The 14,523-nt window shown below is 40.4% G+C and overlaps 2 protein-coding genes across 2 annotated transcripts; one reads left to right on the top strand and one right to left on the bottom strand.

Moving 5' to 3' along the window:
• The first annotated feature begins 2,042 nt into the window (after window positions 1-2,042).
• LOC101157449 (protein FAM180A-like) lies at window positions 2,043-4,638 on the top strand. The gene is made up of 3 exons (XM_011476496.3): window positions 2,043-2,261; window positions 3,784-3,878; window positions 3,956-4,638. The coding sequence occupies exons 1-3, from the start codon at window positions 2,180-2,182 to the stop codon at window positions 4,277-4,279; spliced, it is 501 nt and encodes a 166-aa protein (XP_011474798.1). The 5' UTR covers window positions 2,043-2,179; the 3' UTR covers window positions 4,280-4,638.
• Window positions 4,639-4,746: 108 nt separating this feature from the next.
• Window positions 4,747-13,820, bottom strand: LOC101157211 (solute carrier family 23 member 1). The gene is made up of 12 exons (XM_004069853.4): window positions 13,564-13,820; window positions 12,377-12,511; window positions 11,945-12,102; window positions 10,238-10,397; window positions 8,584-8,765; window positions 8,365-8,485; window positions 8,127-8,283; window positions 7,591-7,844; window positions 6,181-6,345; window positions 5,989-6,097; window positions 5,810-5,905; window positions 4,747-5,530 (listed from the first exon to the last, which is right to left on the bottom strand). Exons 1-12 carry the CDS (start codon window positions 13,738-13,740, stop codon window positions 5,292-5,294), a joined length of 1,953 nt encoding a protein of 650 aa, XP_004069901.2. The 5' UTR covers window positions 13,741-13,820; the 3' UTR covers window positions 4,747-5,291.
• Window positions 13,821-14,523: the final 703 nt, after the last annotated feature.

Below are 14,523 nucleotides of genomic sequence, written 5' to 3'. Positions count from 1 at the left end.
GCTTCCAGACTCCAGTTGGCACATCCGTGCTCCAGTTCCTGACCGTTTACCTCGCCTCTGCTCCTGCTCCTACACCTGGCTGTGGATCCTGCCTCTAGCTCGACTCGCGCCTTTGACTTTCCCCACAACCACGGCTGGATGAAGCTCGTCTGCTGGACTTTTATATATGTAGTTGTAGATTTAGATAAGTTAATTCTTCTCTAAGATTTCTGGTAAATAGCCTGTCCGTCCTGGGGGAGGATCCCTCCTTCATGTGGACACCCCTGAGGTTTCTTCGTTTTTTCCGGAATCCGGTTTTTTTGGGAGTTTTTCCTTACCGCGAAGGGGGGTCTAAGGGCAGGGATGCCAGTATAGCTTAGTCAGTTTGTTAGTTCAATTTAGTATTTTCCTATTGAACTCTTTGTATTCGTGAACCTTTTAAGTTCATGTTTTACTTCGAAGCCCATCGAGACGACTGTTGTTGTGATTTTGGGCTATACAAATAAAATTGAATTGAATTGAATTGAATTAATGTCATTTTTTTCATGTTGGATTTTTAAGATAAACCTAGACATTCAATTGTAACACAAACTATTGGGGATCAAGGTGCAAAATAAGAAAAAAATACAATTACAAAGGTGATTAGAATACAAAGGTTCAAGGTGAAGGAAAAAAAGAAAGTACAACTCTTAAAAAACTCTTATTAAATACACTAAACATGCAAACTAACCAACAATACCTTTAAAAAAAAGCTCTAATTTTCATTCCTTGAGTCATTTGCTGTTTGAAGTTTTTTGATGACTGTGAAAAAAGTTTCTTCTGTGAAACACTGAATTTTCTCTAGTTTTTCTTTTATCAAAATGGAGGTTTAGCCATTTTTTTGTGTTTATAGCATCGTTCTCTGGAAAGTTTGGGTTTTTTGTTTAGATCCTCATCTTAAATCTTTCACCTACTAATCTTTATAAGTATTTTCAAGTGTTATATTATGTTGTTATTGGATTCTTTATAGTGTTAAATCCACCATAAGTTGTGCTTAACGTTTTTGTTTTTTTTTATTCTTATGGTCGAGACTGCAGTTACCACAAAAAATACTTCTGGATGATTTGGAAGAAAATGCAGATGAGAAAGAAGCCTGTCAATCACTTTTTGTGACGTGACGTGAGGCTACTCATCTTCCTCTGGCTTTATGTACAGGCATGACTTGACAAATTTAATTAATGAGCATAAATTTCATGCTGTTTCATGCCAACCTCATCAAACTCTTTTTTTTAGCCCACAATTGTGGCTCTTTGGCTTTGTAGAAAATATAACAAGTAGTAGAGTAAATGATAGGTTTGGTAGTTAAGTTTTGTCATTTATTTTTTAATGAGTAAAAATTAATTCATAATGCACGTCAAATAGTGAAACAAGACGATGCCAAAAGGTTTGATCTATTGACAGAGTGGTATATTATCATTAGGTGAAGTTTAAACTCATTTTCTTATTGTATCTCTACTTGTTTTTCTGTGGCAAAGTTTTTAAACGCAAGGAAATCTGCTGCAGCAGGAGGATCTTTTTTGACAGTGTATGTATTTTATTTTGAAGAAACTTCAAAGTAAGTAAAAGGATTTAAAAGAAACCCTGTTATAATTCAATTATTGGACACATTAGCATGCTCGGTTTATAAATTAGAGTTTTCATGGCCAAAAAACATAAATATCATGTTTTTTAAGACTTTTTAAGACTCTGCGGCTTGCAGAGACCTGTCCGAAACTGTCATTTGTGATGATGTTAGGTTCATTAGAGTTTGCATTAGAGATGCAAAACACTGAGTTTGAACCCCTTTAAGGGGGATAAACGTTTTACCGCGTCAGAAATGTGGTGAAAAATTGGTGGAAGTTTATCTGGATTGAAATACATTTTCTTTGCAGCTGTATGTAAACATGGTTTTGGTGGCGGAAATTAAAAGTTGTGCAAAGAACAACGGTCACAAGAGCACGAAAAGAGGACCGTTTTTGAGCCTGATGACAAACAGATGACACCATGAGGAAGCAGTAAAAGAGGAGACGATGTGGTGGGAGGAGGAGGAGGAGGAGGAAAACAGTCAGTGCAAATGATGAAGAGAGCCGGCTGTACAGTGTAACATGAGGCTGCAAAGGCGTCGTAAAGATACGCAGTTAAACGGCATTTGAACACAAACCTGGATTCTCAACAGGTCACCATGGTTTCCCTGCAGGTTCTTCTGAGGTTTGGACTCATCTGCTGTTTCCTCAGGACCTGTGCTTCCAGATGTCGGACAAAAAGTAAGATTTTTAAATCCACAACAGTTTAGCTTCTGTGGTTATCTCATCTATGGATATTTAGATCTAGCATCTGTCTGTTCCTAAAACCAGATATATAACCAGATATTTGGTTCATTTGATCTTTTCTAAATAACCATCTTTTTAGGATTTAGGTTTTTTATTTCAGACTTAAAATCTGTCCAAAAAAAAAAAAACTCAACGTAAATGGAAAGAATTCTGTTATCCTACATGTCTGGATTTAGTTGGATTCCCATTTTCACCTCCAGGAAGCCAAAATCAAAGATGAAAAATTCAAAACATGAGGAGCAGTTCATCATAATAACAATGTGGAATCACAAATATGACAAACTGGAGGCATCAGCTGGAGACCATATGAACTCTGCACTAATGTGATGCTGCTTCATGTCTGGATTTGTGCAGCTTTCGGGAATATTGTGGGGCAAACGGATGCCCAGACAGGTTCGGAGGGTTTCTTAAAGCTTCCCGTTTCCATCAGCACACTGTGACCAAACATCCACAGGACCTGGAGGCTAAAAAAATACAGCCTGGGCTCCCAAATACCTGCAGAACATTTTCATGGGAGAGGCGTGTCTGATGATGAATGAAGGCTAGCATCCTAAACCGTACTGTTAATGACTCTGTTTCAGGTTAACTCAATTAAAGGCCGTGACGCACAGCCTCTTTGTACATTTTGTTCCCATTGCACAGACGAAAATTGGTCATACGTGAACAGATGTGGAAAAAGTGAGAAAAGTTGTGGTTCTTCATTTGAAATTCTCACATATGTATCCCGAGTAAAGAAGCAACGGAAGAAGTGCAAATAAAAACCACGCAGAGAACACGTAAAGCAATGTGGAACGTGAACCATGCATGATTGTTGCGCTGTTTATATGAAAAGAATTAAGGATTCATGGCCAATTACTTAATTTTAACGTGATAAGTGCAACGTGTACGCAATGTAAAAGTTATATATCGGTGGTACATGCATTAAAATTTGGTTAGACATACGTGAAACGGTTGTGGAAAGCTACAAATTTGCGTATTCATCATGCAAAAATCTCGCACAATTGTGTAAGATTTAAGTAATAATTACATATAACAACAAAATTAGCCTCCTGTCTTAATCAGGCGCTCGAGGAATAAAACAAAGTTTTGGATGAACCTCTGGGCCCTGATGCTGAAATCATCTGGAGCCGGTTGTGAGCTCCATGTGCTGCAGTGTTTTGTAAGATCAGAGGTCACAGGGTCTGAACTGCTCCTTGAACCAGCATGAAGTGCAGAAAAAACGTCCTGCTGCTGGCATGACAGACGGAATGGGGGTTCACATCTGCCAAAACAAAGACACAGAGCGCCCTCCTTTCAGATGTCTGAGTGAGAATCTTCAGAATAGCTTTGAAAAGTCATTTCCGTTCCGCAGCAATAAATCCCAAAAGAAATCCATGTGAAGAACGCCAAAAGGAAAGCTCGTACGCTCATCTGTAACCTTCAAAACTAACTGTGTGCCTTTCTTTCAAAATAAAAGCACTGTTTCCAGCTGCAAGCAGAGTGAAAAGAGAATCCATGGAAGTAAATCCAACCTTCTGCCGATCCAGGAGTGACGCCCGGCTGCTGTTTGAGGTACAAAAATGAAAGCACAAGTCGGTCCAATGCACTTTTATTTAATGTTTTCTTTTTTTTCCGTTTTTATTTAACAGATTCTGATGGCTGGCATTCACTTTGATCCCACGTTTTCAGTGGAAGACCCTGAACTGTCTTCCCTTCGAAAGACAAAAAATCTGGATGTCATCTGCAAGGAGATCATTCCCAAAGCGCTACCTGATATTTTGAGGCTCATTTCTGAACTTTCACATCACAGCGGTCACCTGCATCAGGAGGATTTCGAGCACACGCTCATGACGTTGGTGTACACCTCGCAGAAAATGGTCAACTCAGTTGAAGAACACCAGAGGGAAGCGTGGGCTCGGTCCTTCTCTGGTTTGTTCAGAGCTCTTAAAAAGGATCTGACTCTGACAGACTGAACGTTTGGGCTGCTGACGTCAGTTTAATATGAAAAACATGAGCAACATATGCTAATCAGCGTTCTAGCTTTACACATTCTGAAACGTTCTACTTTCAGAAACAAATTAAAGTTTAAGTGCAGAAAATTAAGCCCTTAAAGTCCAACTCATCTTTTATCATGAGAGTTTTTAGCCAAAAGGGGTTTAGTCATTCACCTCTGAGTTGCGAGCGGGGCAGTTGGCGCGGAGCAACTTCACCCTCCTTCGCTGCTGAGAGCTCTTGGTTTACAAGCTCTCCTGCTAGCAACAACCCCTCACACCCCCACCCCAACATTAGCGGTGCAACAAAAGGGCATTTTTTTCGTCTGCTCCTGATTTGAATAAAGAAATACTCAGAAATGCAAATGTTAAGCTTAATTTTCTTTGTAAATATACTCCATTATCATAAAAATGCCACAAGAAGATGTTGAAATACAAAAAAAACGCAATTTTCATCTGAATTAGTCTTTAATTAAAATTAATATGTGCTGATTCAAATGTGAGTTCTACTATTTACAAAAATATACATTCATGGATGCATAGGTAGAGCGTGAAATAATGAGTTTATTGACATTTACAAGTCTTCATAGTGTTTATATATTATCCACAAGCACCTGGATGTGACAAAGTTCTGATGCTAAGTCAAAGAAATGGGGCTGGTTTTAAAGAACTTAAGGATTTAGTATTGACTTTTACTCAAAAAGAAGCATGAATGCACCAAATTCATACTTTTTTTCCTTTTAAAGCAAATTGGTTCTTTTGTTTTTTGTTTTTGTCTGAGAAAAAAAAAAATTGTTTGTAATTCATTCTTAAGAATTTAAGCAATGAAAGTTCCACCTTTACTCAGTTTTGTAAATACCGTTTCTCATAGCTGAACATGGAACACAGAGCTACCTTCTCCTTTTGCATCATACCCTACGATGCCATACTATCTGTGCTGCCAGTGATGACGTTGATCTTCCCACAAGATGGCACGCTAGAGCGACTACAGGTCTCATGGTCCGATCCCGATGTTGAATTGCGATGTTTGCAAATTTTCCAGTGGCTGCTTGGGCTCTAGTGAGTTTTGGAGTCCAGGAGGACAGAACGGTATGTAACGAAGCCAGGAAAAAGTGGAAAAGTAGGCGCTGATGCCAAAGGGGAGACTGTAGACCTCTCCGCTCTCCAGCGTGTTACTGCAGTCGTCCTCGTGAGCCTTATTCCAGGCCAGGATGCCTCGTTCCTGCTTGGTTCCTGTTGAAAGCCAAGAAAGTCCCGATAAGTTACTTTGTGCTTTAGGGTTTTTTCCTGGAAGTGTGATGTAGTGCCGAGTTTAAGTCTATTGTTCTGACATGTCATGTGAGCCCATAACCCTTAACCAGGTCTCTATGCTGAATTATGTTGTTCCTTTGACCCTTTAATCAATCTAACCGTCGCCAAATGATTGTGCGTGGCCCAAAACCTACACAAATGCAAACAATGTGACATCAAATGGAGGATGTCAGACCTAAGATAAAGATAGTAAAACTGGACCTGGAACTGTGTTATCCAGTATGAAGCCGAAGAAACCCCCAACAAACATGCTGGTTGTCAGTAGAACCTGCAGCATCTGGTCAAGTTCTACCACACCTGCACACAACAAAAGCCCCGTTAGCAGAAAAGGTCACTGTTGATGGCTTTGTTAAATTGATATAAATGATGTTTTCCCCCACCTGTAGCTATAGCTTTGGGGTTTTTTAAGATCCAGTTAGGAATGACCAGACCAGAGAACATGGAAAATCCAAAAATGAAGATGTTTCGAGAGGAGTTCATGTCCGTGTACTGAAAAGAGTCACCGAAAAATGGTTTGAGCCTTTTAAAGAAAGAAAACAATTATTTTAGAAAAGAGTCTATAGGTGTCATACCTGCAGGTTAGAAACTCCAGCAGCACAGATGACACCAAACATGACCATAAACATTCCTCCCATCACTGGAGATGGGATGGTGGTAAAGATAGCACCCACTTTGCCGAGGACACCCATTACAATCATCAGGACTCCGCTGGCCACTATCACCACACGACTGCCCACCTGAAAAAGGATAAGGTTAGACGGACACAGGAGAAGGAGGTTCTCTGCATGAGCTACTGAACATTTTTGGCTAAAAGGCAGACTAGATAGAGAAAGATAACTACAAGGAACTGCATTTCCAGAAGAAAATGCAGGGTTAAATGCTGTATTGCTGGGTAAAAATTAATCTCAAGGGGTAATAATTGGCACAAAAGAAATTAAGAAGGAATTGATCAAAGTTGACCATAATTAAAATGAAAAACAGCACTTTAACAAAGAAAAAAGCCATGGCCGGGTATCTTCTGCACCAAGGATTCCCTATGTGTTTCAATGGAGGCAAAAATCCTGGAAAATCGAGGATTTGAACTGCCAAAAGTCATAGCTGGAAAGAGCTGAACATTGTAATAGTTGAATGGTTAAAATAAATTAAAAATTGTAGGAGTTAAGCGGCAAAAAATGGTGAAAGATACTATAATAAAGAAATAAATTATGAGAAAGAAGAAAACAACAGGTTGAATTAGTATAGAATTAGTAGTAAATACAATCCAAGCAACAAGCATGCAAACCTTTTGATCCTAAACCAAACTCAAGCAAAATTGGTTTCTCTTGATCATTTCTGAATGAGATCTGCATTCCAACACCTTCAGTCCAGAAAAGAACTCTACAAAATCACTTCAATATTCACATTGCACCAATTAAACAAAGTTATCCACCAAAGCTCAGAATACAAATGTACTGTTATTTGGCTTCTTTATCACCCCAACACTAATTTACCATTAATTGCTTCCTGTTCTTACAGATGTAAACTTTGGTTGGAAACATTGACTGTATATGACAACTGGACTGAGTGACCCCTGCCCCGGGCATTCTGAGCAGGACTTACCTTCTGGTTCCAAGAAGCCAAAATCCCATAGACTTCCATAGAGAAATAAACAGCTGTTACTCATTCTATTTGTCAGAATAACCATAACCACTCATGATTTATGAGAGTGGTTGCCTCAGACCAACTCGGACCAATCACTTCTTACTGAAGACATCTGGCTCCAACACATTGGCGTCCACGGCATGACAAAGTGGGGACTGAATTGACTTTATTTGGTCTCCCGGTCAAGCTCTCATATACCGTCAATGGTTGGAAATAATATCTTTTTCTAACGAATGTTCTATTTTTGTGCTTGTTTATGTTTAAGCAAAGCTGTAGTTTCACTCGGTATAGCAGAGTTTGGATTTATTACAGATCTAATCTGACCTAAACAGCATGCCTACCTTTGTTATACCAAGAGCACCAACATTCTCGCTGTACGAGGTGGTTCCGTTTCCAGTCCCCCATGCGCCGGCCAGCAGGCATCCCAGCCCTTCGATGCCAATCCCTCTGTTGATGGCGTGTTTCGGTGGGGGTGGAGCTCCAGATAACCTCGCACAAGCATGATAATCCCCAACAGACTCTATCATGGAGGAAATCACGCCAGCCAAGATGCCGACCACCCCTGCCAGACTCACGGTTGGAATCCCCCATTGACCTAATTGTGGTTTTAAACACACACAAAAATTGAAACTGTGTTTGAAGACAACTCTGTGACACCCAACTGGTACCGTCCAAGAACCATTTTAGTACATCTCTACATCAAGAAACCTTCTTTTTAACTGACTTTTAAAAGTGTAGATCGGAAAAGAATTAGAAAGATTTTTTGCTTTAAGACATTGGTCATTTCTTTGAGCCAGAAATTAAAAAGGTTTCAACACTTTTATGAGAGTTTGACATAAAAATAAAAAAATCCAAGAAAAGAATGGTATCTTCCAACCTGGGTAAGGAAAAGTCAGCCAGGGAGCTTGTTCAATCACGTTTCCTTTCAAATCTGTGCGTGCCAGGTAACCATAGTGGTCTGGGTCAGCAGGAAGCACATTACAGGTGGTCAATATGTAGCAGATCAACCACGAAAAAGTGATTCCCAGAAGAACCTATAGGAAGCACACTGACAGATCATTTTACTAATTCAAATTTTCTATGTTTCTAAAAAGGTTTGTGCATTCCATACATACAGGGAGAATCTGAAAGAGGTAAATTCGAGAGGTGTGGAGCTTTTTATGCTTGTTGTAAGTTGGAAAGGGTACAGAAATGTGACGCAGGTACTGTGAGAACAGGATGATCAGCGCCGTGGTCCTGTATGAGAAGAGTAAAAAGAGTTAAATATTTAGAGGCCGATCCTGCTTTTTTTTTTTTTAAGTACACAGCATTTGAAGAAGAACCAATCTACCAACATTGAAGAGATCCCCCAGTGATTGCCAGCACTGCTGCCAGCTGAGTCAAACAGGGACAGTCCAATAAGAGAGATGGTGGGAGCAATGGTGAGAGGTCCAATGAAGCGCACAAAGAGGCCGATCAGGCCCGAGAATCCAACAAACACTTGAAAAAGGGAGCCCACAATGATGGAGCCCTGCAGCTAAACACACACAATCACCAGGAGGACATGTTTAGTTTTGTGAGTGGGAGGGTCTTCAAAAAAGTCTTTTGTAAGTCACATCCTGACATTGACTTGCTTGGTAACATTTGTACAGTGTTCCCTCGTTTATTGTGGGGGATACGTTCCATAAATAACCTTCCATAGGTGAAATTCGTGAAGTAGGATTGTTTTAAGCCAGTAATACTCCTCCCTGCGCACTTTATACACTTTTCTCAAACAGAAATGAACATTTTCACACTTTTCTCTCTTGTTTAAACTCTCAAAGTTCAAACCTTCATAGAAAAATCAGTCCAAACAAAAATCGGCTCATACTCGAAGATTTGTGTAACTCTAACAAGCTGCATGTGCCGCTTCTCTTTACGAGAAACATGGCCCGGTAAAGATTGATTGACAAGATCAATAGCCAATCAGGACGCAGAACACAGAGCGATGTTGAGAAAAAAAAGTTGGCGAAAACAACAAGACTGCGAAAGGTGAACCGCGAAACAGCGAGGGAACACTGTATCGTGGCTTTTATTTCAACAAGGTACATCTACTAAACCCTGGTCCTCAAAGCCGTAAGTCACATGCACCCATACGGGGGATGCAGGTTTTTTGGGTTGTCTGGGACAGTGGAGGGTCATAGAGGGGAGCAGCTGCATCTTAAGGGGGAGCACAGGTGGGGCTTGCAGTCCCCTTGAGGTTTGTATGGCCACCTTAATGGACAGTTTTGTTGTTGCGTTAAGTGTATCGTGAAGAATTGGTGAGGCTGATGGAGGTTGCACACACTTATGACATACAGGTGATGTCGTACGGCATGCAATTGGTGCACACGCAAATAACCTCGAGGAGCTTATGGTTCACATGATATGCACTCTAATTGTCAATTTTTCTCATTTCTAACAGCCGTACTTCATGCAAGGAACGAGCTCCTTACACAGTGCGCAGGATTGAGCTAAAATTTCCCTTTATGGGTTCAACGAATTATCCATGACCTTGATTTGTGTTGGCCACCTGTGTTCCCTGTACAGGTTCGACCATTTCTGGCCCACAGACAGCCCGTTTCCACCCGTAAGGACATCTGTGACTGAGGCTTAAGATCTACCATCCTGCTTATTGTACAGGTGTCCCCCGTCCAGGTGCTACTGACTAATATGGCCCCCTTAGAACCTGAAATCCCTCCATCCAGCTGATCAGTGGCAAGCGGGTCAGGGACAGCTGGAAAATAAGCAGGTTCATTATTTTTGAGGACCATGCTCAGGTAATCTACAAGAGTGTAGAATCTCAATCAAGTAGGACCTTTATTGCTATTGGATCACTCTATAGTCAAACTAGAATGTAGGACACAACATAGAATACACAAAAGGGAAATGAGATTTCTGAGTAGGACCTCTAATCCCTGTAAAAGTGATAATATTGAAGATAAAGAAGCAAAAGCCTTGTGACTGACGTGATCATTGCAGATTACTCACCGCTCTCATCCGACTCTGCCAGACTTCAATGAACTCAACCGAGGACGTGTTGACCAAGCTGGCGTTCTGTGTCCAGGCGGGACACGTCCACTCCGGCATGGACAGCATCGCCATGGAGGGGGCCAACAATGTGAAGGTGCCGCCCTGCAGAATGGGGAGCCTGGGAACAAAGGTGGGGGGGGGGGGACTACTTAGGGGGAAAACACGAGTTCTGGCGATTCCCTTTTGTCTCCGTTTACAAATAAGGACACGGTTTATTCAAATCATGTGAAGATTGTGAGTCGCTCTCCAATTAGACACACGCTTGAGGTCAAGTGGGTAACAGTAACAAACTGCTGATTTTTTGCTCACTTCCCTTTTAGATTTTGCAGACAGAACTCGACTTTTGAGGGAAGAATTAAAAAGAAAAGTAGAAAGAAAATATGCACTTTTAAGGAAAACAAACAAAGAGCATGAATATCTGTCAATGTGAGACTACAGGATGACAGAAATATTTTGAAAAGTTTAGCTTCCTTTTTTTTTCTCTCAGCTGAATCCCAGCAACTTGGAGAAAGATAAGAAAGCATCAGTGGTGCTTGACCAGGAGAATGTGGGTTTAGCAGGAACCAGATTCCAAACATAATGAGATGGAAATTCCTTCACTAATCCATCAGTGCAGGCTGGGTTTGCACTCTTCTCCAATGGAGAGAACACTACAAGTTTACAAACTAAATGACACGCAGTGTTTTGTGTTCTTGCTTATCTTGTTGTGGTTCATTCTTCATGAGGGCATTTTGGTCACATTGGTCCTGTATTGTATTGTTTTGAACTTGTTTCAGAGAAACATTCGTTTTGGTAGATTGTGTGTTATTTGATAATGGATCCTGAAATATGTTCCGTGTCATCCTTAACGTCTAAACTGTCACCTCTCTGTGAGTCCACAGACACGGTGAGGACTAGCAGGATTTTTTTTTTTTTTTAAACCAAGCCTTACAGTATGGCGGAGGTTAAGATGGAAAGCTGAAAGGTTGCTCTGTTCTGTTCGCCTAACAGGACGGATCAGCGTGATCCTGCTGTACTGCCAGATTACTGAGTTAGAGTCTGAATGAATCTTTATTCCTGCAGCACATTACAACACCATCAGGGTGCCAGAGTCAAATGTAAAATTGAGAAAGTTAAGAGCAAATATTGAAAAAATTAGAATAAAAAAAATGGCAATAAAATACACAACAGACATAGGAATTAAATAGAGTGTCACCAACTACTAAGTGTTCAAAGCCATTGTAAAAAAAATGAGGTCTTCAGTTCACAATTAAAGTTATTTTGGTCTGATCTTATGCGCTGCTCTGAAGGAATAAATTCTATAAACAGAGCTGACAACAAAACATTTCCGGTCACCACAGTGTTTCTGACATGACAAGCAACTACTAGTTGGCAGACCTAAAAGTCCCATTTGGTCATCTTTTGATCTTAATTTTCAAAGCATTTCCATACGTCTTTAATCATGATTGTGCCGTTTTTAGCAAAAATTAAAAAGTCTGTGTCGTTTTTGAGAAACAGTTTCAGTGAGAGTTCATCAGAAATTCAACACTGATTTGTTTGTCTCACGGCTTAACAACAACAAAAATGGCGAGCCATATTGAACATTGTCATCTATAATATTGTCTTCCTGCTATCCAAGCGTCTATTTTAATCCACGTTCCTTATACGGCCTTCCTTCCTCCTTACCTAATTCCAAAGGTAACTTGTAGCAGAGTGCAGATACCAGAAACAAAGAAGATGGTGCTGATGAGGTGGCTTTGAGTCAGGCCGTCATGTTGCAGACACAAACCCTGGGACAGGATCAGAGGGATGGCGATGATGCCCCCAAAGGCAGTAAGACAGTGCTGAGGGGGCAACATTTGGAAAACTTTAGAGCACGAGGAAAACTATAGTAAACAAAAAAACACACACACACATATTGAAAAGCTGTTACAAGCCTGTGATTAAAACCCGTGGGCTCTTTAAGCAAATTTCACAGCCTTGGTCCTTACCACTAAAACCAAGTCTAAGCTGCCGTTAAGATGATGTCACGCTCTCATGTAACACTGTTGTGTTTGCATTGTTACATAACATTACCAGTAACCCTTTTACAATCAAGTCCCCAGAGTCCTGACACACCTGAGTGCCCAAGAGGATGCAGAGGTACCAGGGAGGAACATCTGTGACACAATACGCCAGTTTGTTGTTGTCTTCATCGATGGATGAGTCCAGATCCTCTCCAGAGTCTGGGAGGTCACAGAAACGTCCTTCCAGCTTTCAGGGGTCAAGCAGGGAGGTAGAGACGGTTTAAAAAATGCTAGAGTTCCATCCATCTATCCATCCATTCATCCAGAATCCACTGAATCCCTTTCACATGGTTGCTGGAGCCTATCCCAGCTACTATTGGGTAAAGGCGGGGCTCGCCCTGACCCTGAACAGCTCGTCAATCCATTGCAGGGCCACACACTCACATGCACACCTAAGGGACAATTTAGAGACACCAATGACACACGTTTTTGGACTTTGGGAAGAAAATGAACCCACACGTGCACCTGAACATGCAAACTCCACACACAAAAAAAAAGCACAGCCAGGATTTGAACCTGAGGCAAGAGTGCCAACCACTGCTCCACCATGTACCCCAACACAACTTTTCTTTCAGGAAAAATGCTGTAAAAATGACTTTAGAAGTTAAGAAAACAAACAGCTTCTAAAGTAATTTTACTGAGGGAAATCAGTGAACAGAAAAATGAGAAAAAATAATTTCAAATTCTTTCAGATCCATTTTTATTTTATTTTGGTTGGTCACATCAAAAAGTATGAAGATGGAAGTAATTTAAAATATTTGAGAGCTTGTGTTAATCTTAGTTATCGGTCACATATTTCTCATCTATTTGACATAATTAATGACTTGTTAAGGTTTTATTAGGACTTTTGTTTGGCCCTAATGCGGGTTAAGTCAGAGTTAGAGTTAGACATCAGCTGGTTAGGGTTAATTTACAGGAAAATGCAGAGACATCAAAACAATCCTCTCGGCTTTAATAAAAATTGAGTGTTTATGAATGAATTTCTGACACATGCAAACAAACACAACAATGTCCATTGCATTACTTGAAATGTTCCCTTATAGTTTATATTTTCTCATACCGCAGCATATTTTTACTGCACTGATAAAACGTATTAAGAAGGCATTTAGGATCAAACTCTAACATTTATAAAGTCAGACCAGATCAGCTTACAGATTCGAATCTGGGTTAACTAGAACATTTGAAACGATTCCTCAGTTCTTCTTAAAGTTTGGAAACCAGAGCAAAAGTTGTACTCACTGCAAACGCATAGTTGTCAAGTCCATTGTTTTCTTTTTCTACAGTCATGTCACCTTCAGTCTGAAGACTCAGCTTCAGCTCAAAGAAAGAAAATTTAAAAAAACAAAACAACAGAAGTGAAGAAAAAAAAGAGACAGATGGAAATGAGTGCAGACAGAGAGGACTGGACCGGAGCATCTACCAGTGCAGGAAGAGAGTCGGGAGGCGGGAGAAGGGGTGGGGAAGACAGTGTGCTATGAAAGGCAGATTTCAGACACGGGACGGCAGCTCGTGTTGATTGAAACGGGTCCAAGCAGCTGCTCATGTGAGCCGAATTACAACAGTGGCAGCAGCTGACCGGGCAGCAGTTTGAAAGGCAGGAGACTGTCTCACTGCTTCTGTCTCAAAAGGAAAAAACACTTTTGGCAGCAAAAGACATTAAACCACACAGGAAGTGGAATGAGGCTGAATGTAGTCCGAACAAGAATTGTGTGAGGAAAAGAAATCAAAATAAAATAATTAAAATGGTCTTTTCTTATTTATTTGTACTTTTCCTAATTCACAGCAAGTTAACCGTTTTAAAAAGTGAAAAAACTGTAAGATTTGCAGAAAGAAATAACTTTTTTACCCAATCTGCACATTTTTTTGGCTAACTAAATCCGCGATGATTTAAAAAATATTTCATTTCTTCAATTTTCTTCATTTTAACAACAAATATTAGTAGGATTTTCTTCCCTTTTTAGCAAACCCCCAGGACAATCACATGTTGGCAAAGTATCAGACGACACAAAGCTGGTATTGATGAGTCGCTGGTGGAAGTCTTGTAAATGGAAACTTCATTTTCCAATTTACTGTGCGACTCTGTTTCCCTCCAAAACAATATTAGTTTAGGTGACATTATTAGTGTAAATGAAGAGTTCTATGGCCTCCAGCATCTGCTTAATTATCGTGCCTCTGGAGTTAACCGCTGCACATTTGTGG

This window comes from Oryzias latipes, chromosome 6 (genome assembly GCF_002234675.1).
Source record: "Oryzias latipes chromosome 6, ASM223467v1".
NCBI lineage: Eukaryota > Metazoa > Chordata > Actinopteri > Beloniformes > Adrianichthyidae > Oryzias > Oryzias latipes.
Note: the sequence above shows the minus strand (reverse complement) of the source record. Positions and strands in the feature narration are given on the sequence as shown.